We start from the raw sequence: 18673 nt of genomic DNA, 5'->3' as shown, positions 1-18673 counted from the left end.
ATATAAGCGTACGTTGGCGGCAGAAATTTGCTCTAATTTTACTGCAAATCAGCATGTAGAGATCTCTATGGGTGTTTGATTACAATTTGCGGTCAAAATATATTGTTTACGCCTTTTTTCGATATGACCGCCATAAAGTATTCTTTTTTCAAGCTTTTTTCGATAGCTGTTTGCTCGGGCTGAAAATTGACATGAAAAAATTTCTGAAATTACCTGATAATAACATAAATAAAACCCGAAACCCCGAAAGGAATAAAACCCGTAACCTCCTTCAAGCGCCCAAGTACGTACTAACCGCAGTGAGAGCATGAGCGCACCCCGTGAGGCCAACCACGCGCCGCAGACCAAGCCGTGGTGGGGTACAGAGCTCGTATGGAATGTAATTGTATCCTTGACTAAACTGGATGTAGCAGTTTTTTTTGCAAGTTTGTTTGGTGCAAGAGATTCGATAACGGAAATGGAAAAAAATAGACCCAAAATGTATTGTGCGGTGGTGAATTATCTCATTTATTTTGAACCTTTACAGAGGGAAAGACTGCCTTTCGATGACGCCTCTAATGTTGTATACTCAAAGCTACGAGGCTTGCCATCATAATTCCGCAGTATGACGTCATACCCTTATTCAAACTCTTGATATCGATTGTAAACCAAACGCAACTTCCCACATTCCTCTTAACCGCAGCCATTGTGAAAAGTAGGTTTAACCACGCTGTGCAAATAATGAAATGTCTTGGCATAGCATTTATAATACAGTAACATTATACAAAATTTACCGTCCCGTCGCCACCTAAACAGTAGATGTTCGCCTGCCTGAATTTTAACGACGCCATCTTGAATTTTGATTAATTTAAATGTATTATGTCCATCGCAGGCAAAATGCATAACAATATCGATGAAGTACACGTGGGTTATAAGCTGATAAGCTTATAAATATTGTACAAAACAAACACCAGTATGCGTGATAAATGTGCAATGCAGTAAAATCGATTACAATTGGCAGTCAAACGTAAAATTCATAGATCACGACCATATCGCGACAAATTACGGTGACAATAGGCAGATATTATAAAAATAAAGTGAGATAAAAATAATACACAGTATTTCAACTTTAATAATATTTATTATCATGGTTTATACCATTTAAGATGCTCTTATTACATTCATTTGCATGTAACAGAGAAATAAGACTTTACATAATGTATAAAAATAGGACTGTACGAGTCCTGTTAGGAGGACTCTGAAATGCACGTAGAATGAGAAATGAATGTACAAATCAAAACACTCTTTCCTGATCACTGCTAAAATGCAATGACAAAGTCTATGTGCCCCTTTTGGTATGCTATACACAATTGCACATGATTTTGAATTTAATGCAAACCTACTAATAATGCTAAATTTTGTACAATCACTATGAACTACATTTGTATATCACCTGACTTTTCCAAATTAATTACCGAAGTCGTATTTCAGCATCAAATAAATAGACATTGAATTACACATTAAAAAAATATCATTTAGAACCAGTTAATTAGCAACAAAAATTTAAACAATATAAAATAAATTGGTAGATATTGTGTCTAGTTCTGTACATTAACAATCAATCGACAGATTTGGTAATAAATAAATTTACAATACAGTCTCACTTAAAACACGGTCAACTAACATTAACTTATGTCTCAAGATGAAATCGATGCGCTTCGCTTATCATTATCACATAGATAAAACCACAGCACTATTTTGTCACTTATACCATTACAGTTAACATCTTCACGGTCAGACCAGTGTCCACGGAAAGAGATATCTAACAACTATTTACACTAATAATTTACAAATATATTTACAATGCCTATCTATACTTTTTTGGAGAATTAAGTTGGTGGCGCTCGGCGGTCGTAATCTCTCCTATAAACTTCACGTTCATAGTCTCTATCATCGTAGGAGAATTCGGGTTGCGTGTAGCCTCGCCATTCCTCAGATGGATAGGGCCGCACTGGCGGAAATCCCATGCCGCTGGTCATGGTAGCGTCATAGTACCCACCATACGGACCCGCGGGCATGGCGCCATAGCCGGGGTATCTGTTGAATTAAACCAGACGTGTATCATTTGAATCTAATGAAGTTTATGGAAGTCATCACACTCATCACTCATCTCACTCATCTGCGCGGAGTCGTCTCGAGCCAAAACCACGTAATGCGTTTCGCTGAATGAAACTTTTTCGGTCTTTTGCATGGACATGAAGCGTTTTCTGACCGGCCAAACCAACACCGCGTCGAGAAGTGTTAATAGTAATACCGCACATTTACAACCGCACACTTACCCTGTGTCGCGGGTGTCATGGACACACATCTGCCGTACGCTAAAAAAAGCGAGGCTAAGTCACAAAATATTTTTTTGAGGTATCATGAAAAAGCATAACCCATTTTAAAAATATTGAAATTGTTTAATGTTATTTTAGCTATGCATCGTTAGGGTAAGTTGCGATAAGTCGAACACGTTAACTAATTTTAACTATTTTTAAAAGAGAATTTTGTGCTCTATTTTTTGCTATTTAAATCGTATATTTGACCATTTGTCACTTAGCCGTGTTTTGTTAGTGGACGGCAGACATAGACAGACAACCACAAATTACACCCAAACTCACGAGAGAATTAAATGTAGGCCATACAAATATTTCTCCCGACCTGGGAATCGAATCCAGGACCTATGTGCGGCAGTCCAGTACACAACCGTTCGGCCACGGAGACAGTTTGGTTTGGTTTGGTGACTCCCTTATTTCGATAACATAATAAAAATATAAATTTCAAAAGTACTAACCGTCTCTTATCATGAGCTCGAGGGTTGCGGTCACTTCGATACTGCCGAGGGCCGGGATAGGCTGGCGGCGTCCATCCCGGATGCGTAGGATGGTCGGGATGCGGGTGTGACATTCCGTATGCAGGTCTAGCGCGTGGTGGACCTGCGCCGCCGCTGTCTCTGCGAGTTCGCGACCGATCTCGATCGCGGTCATGACCTCGGTCTCGGTCGCGATCGCGCTCGCGATCTCGATCCCGGTCCCGTTCCCGATCGCGGTCTCTCTCGCGCTCCCGCTCGGACCGGCTCCGCTCTCTGTAGATCAAATCGTCCCGCTTCATGCTCCTATCTCTATCCTGACGATCCTTGTGCTTGTGTTTATTTCTGCAGGGATGGAAGAAGCGAGATGGTGGTGAGCATACGAGGAGTGGTTAGCGAGTCAATGAAAAAAAGAAAATTAATGGTTAATGAAACTAAATGATGAAGCAGGTGAAAGATCAAATATTACCAAAGGTATGTCAATATCAAACAGGGGTAAAATTACCTTTCATGGCGTTTATTTTCATTTGGTTCAGGGTCACATTCACCATCTTCTAACTTTCTTTTGATACCAGAAGAGTGTGGAGCCTTATCATTCGATTTGTCAGTCTTCTCTTTGTCCGCCTTGGGCCTCTTTTCCTTCCTATCATTATTGTCGTTTTGTTTAGCTTCTTTTCTTGGAATCTTAACATGATTATTTGAGTTGTGATTATTCTTATTGTTTGTCTGTTGAAAACGTTAAATACTTGAGTATTTCGGATCGCAGAAAACTTTATTCTACTGATAGATATTTTTAGGAAAAACATGAAAGTAATGACGTGAAAAATATATACCAACCTTAACATTTTCTTTGTGTTTACCCTCCTTTTGTTTTGCTTCAGTATTTTTCTTTAATCCATACTTATACAATCTGTACAATTGTTTAGCATCGAAATTGGTAAACTTAGACACGAAATACCAGAGATTGCTTCTCCATTCAATTTTTTTCTCTTGGTCTGCATAAGCCTCGAGACAAATGTCTATTTGATTCCCTATTTGTGTCAAACATGCGCGTGTCCGCGTCACTTGTTCATTTTCAGATAATGTTTGATCTGGATTGTCCAGAGCTCTAAGGGCCTTCTTTACTGGTCTCATTTTTTCTTTACACTGCAAACAAAACATTTATCATTTTATCCGTCCGCAATGAAAAAATCATTGAATTTATAATAAAATTTATTTCATGAAATAATACCTCTTCGAACACAGTCGGATCAAGGTCCCCTAACACCTCCAATGCTCGTGGTTCATTGTTAGCAGTAAAATGCATAGGTCCAGCGGGTTTCTTGCGACCTTTCACTTTCTCGCCTTTAGTCCGATCTTTGCCTTCCTTCTTTGTGCGCTTTTTGTCTTTTGAAGCCTTATCTTGTGACGTTTCATCATGAGTTGATATTTCTTCTAACTTAGACTTTGTCTGAAAATTTAAAAAAAATTAGACCAATTCATAATTTACTTCAGATGTTTTGTAAATATTTTATCAATATACCTTATTATCGCTTTTAGTCGTTTTATTTTTTTTGGCTTCATCCCCTGAGCTGATATCATCTTCTATAATATCTTTAGTAACGGGCTCTTTATTTCCACGTTTAGTTCGTGGTTTCCTCTGTTTCTGCTTGCCATTTTTCTGATCGAGCAATTTCTTTATTAGTTTCAACAAGTATTCTGCCCTTGACTGCAAGTGCTTAGCTTGGGGTTTCTTGTCTTCATTTGTCAACATCTTGTCTCCTATCTCAAATGACGAGTCCATTTTTATTGCTTCCCAGGAACCCATTCCGTATTGGTAAATACCAGCAAGGAGTTTGGAATCATCTGCCACTCCCCATTCTACATCGAAGTTAGCAGGCCTTGTTCTGTAATGAGTAAATTTTATTAGATATATCTTATCATGTATGTACCTTAAAGAAATATCCTAATTTAGATTCAATGTGTTACCTGAAATCCAATTGCCATTTCAATCTTTCTTCTTTAGTCTGTGGTAAGAATTCATCTAATGGAGCCAGCTCTTCTTGACAAGCACTCAATGTTTTTGCATTAACTGGCACGCCACCAAGTTTAAAAGATTTTCTTGCATTTTTTCGGCCGTCACTTTGTTCATCTGTTAAAACATTTATTTAAATTATATAACAGAGATATTTCAATTAGAAGAATGTGTGGAATTCTTATATTAATGTGAACCACTTACTGGGCGTTTCTGTAGTTTCATTTAAAACGGCCTTGCATCTTTCTTGTAATATTTCGCCCAACCTCTTGAGTTCAGCTAGAGGCTTTTCCTGCAGCTCTGCATCGCATGCAATACTATCGAGATGCTTCAACGGTGCGGAGAATTTCTTAAAGCTCTTTACAAATCTCCTAATCTGTAAAACAATAAAATAAAAGAGATGATTCTCCATTTTGTATGTGTAAATGATAGTAATAGTGCAATGCAATTGATAATTTCGCATTGGTACAGTTTACAGAATGTTCATTTGTGTTCATGGAAGCATGTTTAGTAATTGCTACATACCTCTTGATCTGTGAAGCCCTTGATCTTTTCTCTGTGCGAAGCAGGAGGGCGACCTCTTTTCCTCGGTCGGTCGTCGTCATTGGCGCTGGCGTCACCATCGGACGCATCGCTCTCAGCGTCCCCTTCGCCATCTACGTCTCCACCTTCGCCTGAACCTCGACTGCGCCCTTTACGGCCTCGTTCTATCGAAAAGGTTACAAAGTTAATAGAACAGTAAATGTTAAATTTATTTTAAAGACTTTTTTATTCAGTACAACAAGAGGGAGAATGCACTCTCAACTGGGTTAATTTGATATACAGAATACTCACTATTATCAGCATTATTTTGTTGCAAATTCTTTCTTCTTGGTGGTAAATACAAGTCTTCCATTTCTTTATTTTTTTCTTCTTCTGCTAATGTCTTTTTAACATTGTCAGGTATAATATCATCCTGAAATTGAAATTAATTGAAATTAGCTCCTGATTATAATTCTTAGTATTAAAATAATTAAAAGGTAATATTTACCCAATCTTTGCTTTCTTCCTCGTTTTCTTTTTTGACTTCCATAACAGCTTTGTCTTCGTCAAACGCAAAACTGGCCACCTTGAACGCCGACAATAATTCGTCGCCCACCATTGACGGACCTTCGTCTCTTGTTTCAGCACGTCGCAAAATTTCGTCAATATCACACTACAAGAAATAAGCTTTTGTTAATTTTGAATTCATAAACTACTATACAAAGAAATTTAGCTACAACAATTTTTGTACTTACGACAGGATCCTCATCGTTTTCATCATCATCTTTAAATAACTCTTCAGCTCCGAATTTCAAAATTGCATTCAAGTCTTCTTTATTAAATGGATTATTTGCAGTGGTTCCCGAGGCGTCCCGTTTATTCAACACTGTTCTTCCAGTGGTATCCATTCGCTGAATAACGAGGTGATCTAAAACCATCTTCCGCTTGGCTCTCTCAACGATATCTTCTTCCACTGACCTGGCAGTGACTAGGCGATAAATATTAACTTGATTCTTTTGACCAATTCGGTGGGCTCGAGCTTGCGCTTGCAAATCATTCTGCGGATTCCAATCGGAATCAAAAATTATCACAGTGTCAGCAGTTGCCAAGTTTATACCAAGACCGCCAGCTCGCGTCGACAACAGAAAACAGAAATCCTGAGATCCTTCTGCATTAAAATGGTCTAAAGCTTGCTTCCTAATTTCGCCTTTGATACTACCGTCCAGGCGTTGAAAAGGAAAATGTCTCCTTTGTAAATATTCAGCTAGAATATCCAACATTCTGACCATTTGAGAAAAAATCAAAACTCGATGACCAGTCTCTTTCAGCCTGCAGAGCAGTTTATCCAGCAGGAGTAATTTTCCGGAGCCCCTTAATAGTTTCTGAAAAACATAGTTCTGTTAATTTTTATTATTTCAATATAGGAGCTAGTTAGTCTAGTCGGCAAAGAGTCGGTCGATAATTAAGTTGATTACGCTAGGTAATGAAACTATTTTTTTCGGATCTATATCGCGAATATTTGCTTTTTGTTTACGGCGAAATTGCCGTTACATCCTAAGAAATAGTTTCATTTCCAAAGTGTAACAATGGCGAAAACCAAAGAACACGATTTGATTAAGTTTTTGTTTCATTTCCTTTCGAACTAGGATCCTAAAAGTTTCAAGGCTAGTTGACTCTCACCTCAACAGCGTCAGTTGTTGCAAGTGACGCTCTCGATTCAAAGTCTTCTGGTTTCGTCAGCAATGCGTGATTACAACACTTCTTTAATTCAATAACAATGTTTATAAAGGTGTTTATTGATCCTTTAACCCCTTTACGAAGCGCACTGTAATTTTTAGTGAGGATCCATTTATAATATTGTTTTTGTATAGACGTCATCTCTACCCGCAATATCTGTTCGACCTTTGCTGGTAAAGACTTTTCCACATCTTTCTTCTGCCTTCGTAATATAAAGGGTTCCAGTTGCTTGTGCAATTTCTCATAGCCCTTTGTAGCAGCATCCTCGTGGTCTTTCTCAAAATCTTCCCAAGACTCAAACCTGACAAATAAAACATTACAAAATTTTAAATAACGATAATTTTTATTTACATAATTGAATATTTTCTTATGAATCAACTTACTTGTAAGGCATAATAAAGTGCAAAAGGGCCCATAGTTCCTTGAGTGAGTTTTGTAGGGGCGTACCAGTGACGAGCAATCTATGATTGGTGTCAAATTCTTTCAGAGCTTTGTATAGTAAAGAATCATCATTTTTTAATCTGTGTGCTTCATCTACTAGTAAACAGGCCCAACTAAAAGACCTTAGAAATTGTCGATCTTTTAATAAAATCTCATATGTGGTAAGGATGGCATTAAACTTTAGCCTCTTTGAGCTAGCAAAACTCCATTCGAACTGTCTAATCTGTAAAGGTAGAATTAGCAATTTTATAACCAATTAAATCGGAGTGAAAACGAGTATAGCACCTATACTATAACTACAGTACTTACAATGTCCCTACTGATGACGTCACCAATATAAGTAACCACATTTATATCTGGCGCCCACTGTTGGAATTCTCTTTGCCAAGCAGTCATGGTGCTTAAAGGCACCACGCAAAGGAATGGCCCATACAGTTGTTGAGTTTTGAACAGGTAGTACAAGAAACAAATTGTCTGAAAAATTAACATATTAAAAATGTAAGAATATCATATTCGGATATACTCTTGTAAGATTATTATTAAGAAGTATAGAAGAAATAGATGTCAATTTCCATAATGATACTGTTTTGTTAAGCAACCATTAGAATCACAAAATAAGATATTCGTGTCCTAGACGCCTAACTTACTACCATTATATCACATTTTATGAGAATCGTCGACACCTCATTCCTCGAAAACGTTTGTAGTGCTTAGGTTGTACCAACAAATGTATAAAGACTCACGATATCTAGATTCAACAAAATGCAACTTTATTTGTCATATGTCTACATTGTGCGACGTTACGCGCCATTGTGCGCCGTTGTCGTGCGTTAATAGTTCCCGGATAACACGCGAATTAAAATGGGTAAAACTACAAGACAAATGCGAAAAGCTGCCCGAGTAATAAATAGTCAGCTCAGCGTGTGAAAAAAATATCAGTAGAATTAATGTTTTCGAATAACAACAAATCAAGTTTACATTCTTGAGCTCGTTCTATTGAGAAATCTAATTTTTTAAGTGCTACGCCATATATGACGCATGAATGGAACTGTCATGTAGTAAAAGTTAAAAAATTAAGTAAAACAACCACAAAATTAAACTAATAATTTTGTAAGAAAAGGAATGAATTTAGTGGAATCTATTAATGCTAATAATAATGGAAGTGAATTATATTACTAGACCGCGAACCGAGTGGAGATTAAATCGTGCAAAATAGCAAAGCTTGTGTCATTTATTTTATTAATATTACGCGGAGGTAGGGTGGGAAAATTAACTGCATGAAAAATTATTCAACAATTTTGCATGATCCACAGCCGTAACAAATTTTTCACTTCCGTTTTTATGAATTAATCATTTTTATAGAAAATGTGTTGCATTAGAAAATTAACGTATTCTAATTCTAAATTAGGAGTATTTATTATAATACAAAGAAAAAATGTACTATAGTAGTCCAAAGTGTGCGACAGTCAATCGAAAATTACGAATAACTACCGTTATGTTATAAATAAAGCCAATTAGGCATTAACGCCGCCCCATGGCTTTCATGAGAATAACAACCGAAACATATACTTAGGTAAACTTACCTGTATGGTTTTTCCTAAACCCATTTCATCAGCAAGTATCACCGAATTGTCTTTACACCAGGAATGTATTAACCAGTTCAAACCATCCATTTGGTAGTCTCTCAATATACAAGACTGAAATTGTGGAAGAAAATTATTATTTTGGTAATGTCCTATATGCAAACTATTTCAGTCCAGCTTCTAATGACGTGAAAATCATGTTTTATGTAAATAATTCCTGGCCTGCCACTTTTTATTGTTACAAAATCAAGTCTCAATTAAGGTATAAAGACAAAATTTTACTGCATGAAACATATTTTAGTAGCTGTAGAGCTTGTGAAGTTTGTCCAGGGGAGTATTGCCACCTTACCTATTTCTGCCACCAAGCAGTAATGTGAGCATTACTGAGTAAAAAACAAAAAATAGATACCGATATGAGACTCTAGAGGCTACAAACCTGATCTTTGCCCATATATTCAGGTTGCTCCTTGAGTTGATGAAACTTTGGCCTTCTTCTTAAAACAGGACAGTGCCTTGATGGGGTAGTTTTGGCCGCTTCTCTGTATTTGAAATGCTCTACTTGTTCAGGCCATCTCTTATCTATTAAGGAAGCATCTTCCCATGTAGCTTCAGCATATGGCAATGACTCCCACTTACAAAAATATTCATGAGCAGTACCACCTCCTTCCAATTCACGTGTTTGTTCAGCTAAATAAAGAAATAAGGAATTTGAATAAAATACTATGTAATGAGTACATATAATATAATATATAAATATTTATATATATAATATTGTAATAATAACAAAATAATTACCTATTATTCTCTCTACAAAGTTGTACGTCTTTACTAGTTCTTGTTGTAGCTCAGCTTGACATTCAAAATAATCAATATCTTCAGGCCCTGCTTGTTGTCTCCACCAAGAAAGGTCAGCCTCCTTTTTTATGTAGTTTTCTAACTTCTTAAGACCTTTAACTTTTTGTTCATTTAATGATTTCTCAGATTCCCATGTGTTGTGAATGTGGGACCAACCTTTCCATTTGATCAGATACTGAGGCTCAGTGGTTTCTTCATCTTTAGGATCACACCCTTCATTTGGATCTCCATGTTCCTCGATATAATAAACTGTAGTCACATTGCCAGTGACTGCACAATGATAAGAAGACATTAGCTAAAATTTAACATTATACTTGCACCAAAATGCAAATTATCACAACCGTTGATATAACTAGATACTTTAATTATATGGAAATATACAAAAAAAAACAAAAAAACAACATCACTTTACCTCCTTTCTTCCCTCTTCTGTGTCCAAGAACCCTTTCAATGGTCTCACTATGATCTTCTGGCTCCGGTTCAGCTTCACCCTCACCATCTACACCTTCCACTTCCAAAAGATCAGAAGAATCTGTTTGTTCATCACTAGCTTCTTTATAACTAACTGCTGCACCAGTCCTTCTTGTTGCTGTTCGGCTGAAGAAAATAGCTCTTATGTTGCAAAAATGTAAAACATACTTTAAAAATATAAACCTACCAACCCTAACACCTACCTTTTAGTATCTTCATCTGATCCTTCAGAACTTTCTTCTTCATCACTAGTAAACCTTCTTCTTCTAGTTGGCTTTCTTTTTCTCAGTGGTACACTTCTTTGGCCTGGTCGCTTTGATGGTGGAGGGGGTGAACCTTTCAAATCACTATCACTGTCTGACGTATCAGAGTTCCATGAATCACTAAAAATAAGAAAACTGTTAAAATCATTACTAATACTAGTAAGAAAAGGCTTAATTACTTTTGGGAGCTGCCAAATATACCTCTTTTTTCTATTTTTTCTTCTGTTGCTTTTCCCTCTGTCACTGGAATCACTATCTACAATTTTGAGTCTATCTGGTTCCTTTCGGGATCTGCCTGATCTTCTGATTCCATATATATCTGGGTTATCTTCCCAGATATCTGATGTCACTTTTCCATGATTATTCCTAGATTTGAACTTATGTCCATCTTCACCTGAAGAGTCTTTGTCAGTGGGATGATCTGATTTTGAAGAATTGGGATTACTGTGTTTTTGTGATGATCTAGTGTCATCACTATGATGTGACCTATCTCCTGCAGATGATTTGTCTGAACCAGATCGATCGCCTGACCCAGAGGCGGATGAGCTAGAACCGCTATCACTGTTAAAGAAAAATGTGGACGGTGAAGAAGGTATCACGTCACATCAACCAAGGTTTATCAAATATTGAAGAAACCTACCTTTCGCTACCGGATCCTGATCCGCTGGAGTCGCTCTTCTCTCCTTTGTCACTTGTGGACTCGCTTCCAGACTCATTCATGAATCCTTTCTGCAACAATGATGAATTACTTGTAAGAATTTTTAAAATTTTGACAAAGTTTTATTCCAACCAACATGACACAACATACCCAAGCATACTGCTGATACTAATGAGCCTAGGAAAGGAACCTAAATATACCACTAACATATTTTTTGCTTACTGTAACTCGATAAACTCCTGACAGTGACGTGTCATTACATGCAGCGTCTTTGCATTTCAGAAGGCATAAGGGACTCGCAATATCACAACATATCTTATTATTCCACTAAATTATAAATACTGCTTTCTGTAGCATAAGTCACAGGAGTTACAAGGAAGTATTTTAATATTCAATATGTCAACAAATTCTCAGCCGATTGCGAGGCACTGTTTTCCATAAAATACACAAAACAAGATGTAATTTCTTGTCAAAAAAATTTGCTAGCCCAAAAATACAGACAACCATCACATTTTGGGATATTTTACATTGATGCCACATATAAGGAGAATTAAATGCATCACTTCACAAGTCATAACCTATAAAATACAAGTTGTTTAGACCAAATTAAATTAAAAAATATATAACTTTATGCACTATATTTGCTCAAGAAAAACCAGCAAAAAATCTTAAGCAGGGCTACTTTATTTGAACCATATAAGCCTATATTTACCAGAAACAAAGAACATAACCTCAAAGGCTTAAACACTCAATGGTAAGACCCATTTTCAAAGTTAAATTGCGAAAATGGGTCCCATTCCAAAATTTATTTCACTGCCTTGGATTGAAGGATTACGTAACCAAGAATCATTGGAAACACTTTTTTTGGTGGAACAAAGATATTTTAATACATAAAAACACGAAATTATATTGTAAACAATCAAAGAAACCTGTAAATTCAGAATTACGTCTCAAAAATTCGCCCCCTTCTAGGACCACACCCTGCGGTTCTAGATGATTCCCAACTACATTAATTGAAAAAATAAAGGTAAAATAAATATTTACACTAAAACAATGAAGAAACAAGCTTTAAAAACACTTACCTGAAGCATTTTGTAGATTTTCCAAATAATGCACTGTTACTAATAAAATCTCTCAGTGATATTAGTGAAAACCAATGAAAGAAATGGAGAAAAATTTAAGTTAACACCAGAAATATTTTTTTCAAACATATTTTAGGAATTGGCTCAAGAAATACGAGAAAATATTTTTGCAGTAAAACCTTGTCAAGCGACGCCATTTTGTCGTGGCATGATTCTGGTGACGACGGAAATGAAAAATCAGTAATTTCCTCGCAAAACTTTGTTTAAAACAAGGTAAACAGAAACAGTGAACACCAAAAAAATTAAAAATGAAACTTTAGAGCCGTCGGAAATACTTCGGTCTACGGTAGAAATGATGTGAGCACCGCACACTACCAGCGAAACTCGAAAGCCACAGCCATATTGCCATTTGCCAGCTGCCAGGCATCCAATAGAGTTGGAAACAAAGTAACTAATCCAGGAATAGATATCAAACTCGATTGCGATGCTCAACTGTTAATTCGCCATTCGCTTACTATTTTGTTTTTTTTTGAGAGAATTATCTCTCAAAATTATATTATATAAAATTACGCAATTATATATTATTAAATATATAATTGCGAAGGATATTAATCCTTCGCAAATTTAATAAGATTTTTTAAGGAAATCAGCAACTCTGTCTTAAATCCGTAGTTGTTAATATTTGTGATTGTGTCGATCTTATTCCACTTTCATATAAGTTTAATAATATAGGTGTATATTTCTACACATACACAATTATTTTTATTGCGTAGAATCTTGAACACAACAATAGCAAATTGGCCTTGAAATAGTAATTTTACTCATTTACAGATTCTGATTTCATCCTCGTTTGGCAAATCGAACAGCACGAATAAGTAAGCAATTATGTGCTGCCTTCAGCCAGTTATAAAAGTCATTCACCAATTATTGCTATTGTAACTACAAATTTCAACGGCATAAGATTGACGTAATGCACAATAAAATGATAAAATTAATTTTGACAATTTCTGTCATTGATGTAATTCGTAATTTAGAAATTACGAATTACATTATTATTCATGCACAAGGTCATTTAACAAAATATCAGCGACATTGTTTGATGTAGCTTACCACCCAATCAGAGCATAAAAAGTAACGTTCAATCTCCACTGTCCATAGGTTTGTGTAAAAAAGATCACGTGAGCATGACGTACTTGGTACTTGGTGTAACGGGCTGGTGTCCGCAACTCGACGTCGAGGCGCCTATTTTGCGTGTGGAGAGCATGACGTATTAAATGAAGTGAATGTAAATTTATTTACACGGTAACGGTACTACAGTAATATTGATCTTCAATCAAATTGTTTTATATTTGCATAAACATTTATCCAGTCTGGTGAATTAAATGTTATTACACAATAAAATTAAAGTTATTGGACTAGAAATGATTATACAAATACGTTATACAATGTGAAACTTATTAAATGCTGTATCACTTCTAAGATCGAATCATTTTAACGCCCTGCGTTTGTGTATACGTAGTATGTAGTATTAAATACTACCAGAACATTTTAAACTCTATTACGTATATAATCACAATGTGGCCAGCTTTTTCACAAACGCAACTTCCGGCGATGTCGTGATATTTATTTTTTGCCAATAATAGCATTTAAATTTTATTTATTTTGTGCATAAGCTTTTGTGTTCTTCACTTTTCATTGATAGAATTATTTGTTACAAGCCATTTTACAATTTTCTTTGTAAGGACGTGGTTCTTTGCTTTATAGTGCTGCACTATACTAATGCCGCGCCCGTTGCAACCATTTGGTAATCGTGTACAGACTCACCAACACATGTAAATCTACACGTTTGATATTCATACATTTTTTTGTTACTTATAGTTATTATAAGTTGTAACTAAAACATAGGCAAATTAATAAAAAAATTAATTAAAATTAGACAAAAATGTAATGTGTTATTATTAAACAAGTTAATATTAAACGACTAGTGTGTTAGTTGCAAAGGGTCTTAAAATTAATTTTAATTGTCGGTAACAATACCTATATAAATAGATAGAAATTTTTGTTTGTCGGCAAACATATTAGCCGTGCTAATAGTGGTAGTCAACGGCAACGGTTCGATATTTTTGGTGGTAATGCTTATGGTAGCCGTCGCGTCATGTCAAGTAATAGAAATAATTATATATTAAGCTAACGTGTCAGTTTAAACGGTCAACTCTACCAAAGTATTTGTAAAATGTGTCAGGATGTAACTTAGACTTTTTTTCCATCCTTTAAGGGATGTAACTGTATTTTTTTTAAATAACTTGGCTTTGCCATCATGCACTTAATGGCTTCTCGAGCCAATCTTTTTGTCGTTCTTATCGATGGCATCTTATACTATTTTTTTCCAGCCTCTTGGCATACTCTATAATAATACTAGCCATCACAATGAAAGTATTAGCCAATCGGCGAAATGAATGCTGTCCAGGGGTGCGCTAGACGTACAGGAAAGGAGTAGTACGTAGACGAGGAGGCCCCTTTAATGCAGGGTGCGGTATAAACCCATGACGAAACACGATCAGTAAAATTAAGAATCGATGCTATAAATATATCGACTGATTTAGGACATTGTCATTGTCATAATATTATTGTCAAATTAATAACACTAACAACTAAAATCAACTCATATATTACGTTATCAGGGTCCACCACGAATAATGACAAAAAGGCGTGGCATCCCTATTTCTTAATTTTCAGTTTAATTTCTGTGGATATAACTGAGCATACCTAAATAATATACAATATACATTGGTTTACATTGGATTAAAAATTCACTGAAAATATAATTTAATCGAAAGTAGCTGTGTGTTATTTTCGGTTAAACACGTAATATTTTAAAATAAGACTCCAAAACATTTTTGGGCAGATTACTTGATAAACTCATTATACCTATTCTTGATGTAGTTATCCATTTCCACCGAGTGCAAATAAAAAAAATATGAACAAAATTATTGTAAAATATTAATTAGCATTAATATTATCAATTATTATTTTGTGGACTTTAATTACAACATATTAATGGGTGGTATTAACGTAAATATGTAAAATAATTGTTTTGTGACGTTTAAAAAATACTATTGTAGTACCTCCGAGAGTACGTACATCCAAATTGTTCGTGGTTATCGAGTATATAACCAGAAATAGAGACGAAACAAGGGCCATTTATTTCTGGTAACACATTAGCGATACAGCTCTTGTAAATCTACTCTGGTTTGCACTACTGACCTGTGTGTACGTCTCCGTATATTCCAATAAATATTCTGTATTTATTGTAATAAAGATAATATCTCTAACAATGCCGTGTTGTTCTATTCGGTGGTGTGGGAAAAACAGCAAAACATCTAATTACAAAACAAACGGAATCACATTTCATCGGTAATTATGCAACTATGTCATTTTGCAACTTCCGTCCATTATAGCAAAGCTCAAGTTAACTGGACGATTTGAAGTGAAACAGTTGACGACACCCGTCAACTGTTTCGAACTCGGGCTAGCCAATCGGAGCGCAGTTGTCACAGTAATGATATGGCAGAATAGTTTTCAAATAAATTAAATGACATTTCGTCTCTATTTCTGGTTATATACTCGATGTTCGTGGAGAACAACTTTGGATGAACCGTGTAATTCCTCGTATAAGAGAGAAAAGGCCATGGAACGTAACGCCACTGTTTTATATTGCAATGCTATGGTAACGCTATTATTGACGTATCATACATTCAAGATTAGGTAGCCCGTTTAAGCAAAAGACCATCCAATTTGTCTACCCAATGTAACGCAAAATAAAATTCACTTATGTTTTATTAATACTACATATTTGACTGAAATAATTGTACGTGAAAGTGTTCGTACAGTGAAGTACTGCCACCATACCTATTTCTGCCGCCAAGCAATAATGTCAGCATTACGGTGTTCCGGTTTTGACGGGTAAGGGTGCTGGTGAATTACTGGCACATGGGACTTGTCAACGTTTGTCTCAGGGTGACGGGCGCAGCGGCAGTACCCCTCAGATCTTTGCGATTTAAAGCTCTGTGACTGTTATGGACAGGCGTGTAGCGTACCATCAGGCGAACGACTTGTTCGTTCCGTCACTTAATATTATAAAAAAAAGTTTTTCGCTTTGATAGAGAAGATGAATTAGCTTATTGTGTGTTTTTTATTTCGACCAGACTTCACAATTATTATATTCGTATCTCTTTGTAGTTTGTGATTAATATTAAAGTATAGAAGTATTGAGTTATAAAAAAATGGCGGGAATTTGAAGTGAAAGGAAGTTAAAAGATTCAAAATTTTCAAATAAAATTATAACAACATAATGGAAAAATTTCTGAAAGAACGAACAAGATAAAAAAGGCAAATGGTATAGAAGCATACGTGAAGAAATACCTACTAAGTTGTGTTCAAAATTCAACGTCTTCTAATAGCAAATAAACGAGGTGATTTTGTGAAAGTCAAAACATGAATAATGCTCCCGCCGCTTAAAAGACTATTTAATAAACTTAAAATACTTTTTGCCATTCTACAACATTAAAAACACGATAGAAAATATTTTTTGAGGATCCCAAAAGTTAAATATCAGTCTTGTATCCATGCCAAAGTTCCACCAAAGTTCTACTAAAGTTCCACCCTTAAGGTGGATTCACAATGAACAATTCTGGCAATATTTTGCCGCAATTTATCGCGTTCCACGTTATGACCTTGAGTTGACCAATTATGAGCTAAGGTCGCAGTACCTGATTGGTCAACTCAAAGTCATGTCGCGCAACGCGATAAGTTGCGGCAATATATTGCCAGAATTTGTGCAATGTGAATCCACTATGGCTGTGCGCCGCGCAGGCAGGAACTGCTCACATACTATCCTGCATAAGGCCCACATCTAATTTATGTGGCCCACGTATGTGGTCTCGTAGGGCGGATTGCAGGATTGCAGGGTGCCTTGCACGCTACGACTACATTCATAATCCTGCATTACACGGCGGACGGCTCGGCGGACTGCAATGCAGGATAATGGATGGTCCCTTTTATAGAATGGAAAAAAATTATGTGCTCTTGACTGCACCTAGTTTTTTATTTTTAAGATCTAGGCTAATATTTCGTTGCTTATCTTTATAGTTGTTACAAATTTTGATTAAAAAAAACGAAAATGTAACTTTTGCATTAAAAATTATTACTTTTCACTATGCGTAATTTTTGACTTATGGGCCCTGGCAGCACTAAACCAAGCCACAATCAGTGTTGCCCAAATTACGAGAAAATTCAACTTGATTGGGAATTTTGTGGGGATTGACGCTATTTGGGGAAAACGCGAGGATACGGTTTGCGGAAATGGTAATTTAACATTTTTAAATTTTTATTAAATTGATATTCAATTATTTTTTATGTGATATTGCTCGACTAGTTTGTTATAATTATTAATACAAAGATCAAACACTCAGAAAAAATCCTTCGATCCGGCCGGATTCGTTTAACATTTAACATTTTGTTTAACCAATTTATTATTGACGCATCGCTAGTTTGATGGCTACTGATTAAAACACTATGATGAACAATATGGATATTTTTTTCAACATCGTATATCCTATTATAAGTAAGCCGCTTGTATAAAATTATTCGGTGGGATAGCACTTGGTTTTGCATTTTAAAAGTATATTTACATAAAGAATGTGAAATGTAATTTGCTTTACGTTTCACATTCTGTTTGTCATTTACATTCACGTCAAACGCATGATGGTTAAATTTTGAGTGTTTTTTCTTTATTATATTTTTATGCGATGGATTTATGATAAATAATGATAACTCGAGTTGTGGGAAATTTGAATATTGCTCAAATTTCCCACAACTCGATTGCTTTGATTTTTGGGATGCTGGCTGATTACAATAGCAACTGAAATCAAAGTACCCAGAGCCGTAAAAAAACAACAAAAAAAGCAACTAGCAAGTCTGTGGAAGCTTGATTTTTTTTTTGAGATTCGCTCTGGACCTTTTGGAGGGAAAAGCGTCGTTTTTATTTTGACTTTCAATTATTTTATGAATCTAGTTTAAATTGGAATAGGATAGCGCTATTGTGCCTTAATTGAAGATTAGAACGCGAAATTATACGAATCTCGAACTAAAATACACCCGTATCGGCCTGTTTTAAGGAATCCCGAGTAAATACAAGCACGCCGCCCGCCTCAAATTG

General features: G+C 35.8%; 1 protein-coding gene across 3 annotated transcripts; it reads right to left on the bottom strand.

Moving 5' to 3' along the window:
• Nucleotides 1–1208: 1208 nt before the first annotated feature.
• On the bottom strand, nt 1209–12576 carry LOC113230194 (chromodomain-helicase-DNA-binding protein 1). Of its 3 annotated transcripts, none has more exons than XM_026464000.1 (23): nt 12457–12576; nt 11357–11445; nt 10918–11277; nt 10657–10836; nt 10395–10579; nt 9923–10252; nt 9564–9814; nt 9128–9241; nt 7854–8018; nt 7487–7767; nt 7047–7404; nt 6122–6748; nt 5875–6039; nt 5679–5799; nt 5370–5551; nt 5049–5220; nt 4799–4961; nt 4353–4716; nt 4062–4280; nt 3668–3976; nt 3336–3556; nt 2816–3175; nt 1209–2076 (listed from the first exon to the last, which is right to left on the bottom strand). In XM_026464000.1, the coding sequence occupies exons 1-23, from the start codon at nt 12463–12465 to the stop codon at nt 1869–1871; spliced, it is 5433 nt and encodes a 1810-aa protein (XP_026319785.1). In that variant the 5' UTR covers nt 12466–12576; the 3' UTR covers nt 1209–1868. The 3 variants fall into 3 exon arrangements, with proteins under 3 accessions (XP_026319785.1, XP_026319786.1, XP_026319787.1); XM_026464001.1 differs by having other exon boundaries at nt 2816–3106; XM_026464002.1 differs by lacking the exons at nt 10918–11277; nt 11357–11445; nt 12457–12576 and having other exon boundaries at nt 1210–2076; nt 9923–10277; nt 10657–10796.
• Between the last annotated feature and the right edge of the window lie 6097 nt (nt 12577–18673).

Source organism: Hyposmocoma kahamanoa, unplaced genomic scaffold (genome assembly GCF_003589595.1).
Source record: "Hyposmocoma kahamanoa isolate Upper Pololo Valley unplaced genomic scaffold, ASM358959v1 63, whole genome shotgun sequence".
In the NCBI taxonomy this organism is placed as follows: domain Eukaryota; kingdom Metazoa; phylum Arthropoda; class Insecta; order Lepidoptera; family Cosmopterigidae; genus Hyposmocoma; species Hyposmocoma kahamanoa.
The sequence above is the reverse complement of the archived record's forward strand: the minus strand, read 5'-3'. Positions and strand labels throughout refer to the sequence as shown.

Coding starts and splice junctions, on each gene's coding strand:
- LOC113230194 (XM_026464000.1), bottom strand. Junction 10,837..10,917: donor AGAAAAAATAGAAAAAAGAG/GTATATTTGGCA, acceptor TCTTATTTTTAG/TGATTCATGGAACTCTGATA. Junction 3,176..3,335: donor GAAAATAAACGCCATGAAAG/GTAATTTTACCC, acceptor CCATCCCTGCAG/AAATAAACACAAGCACAAGG.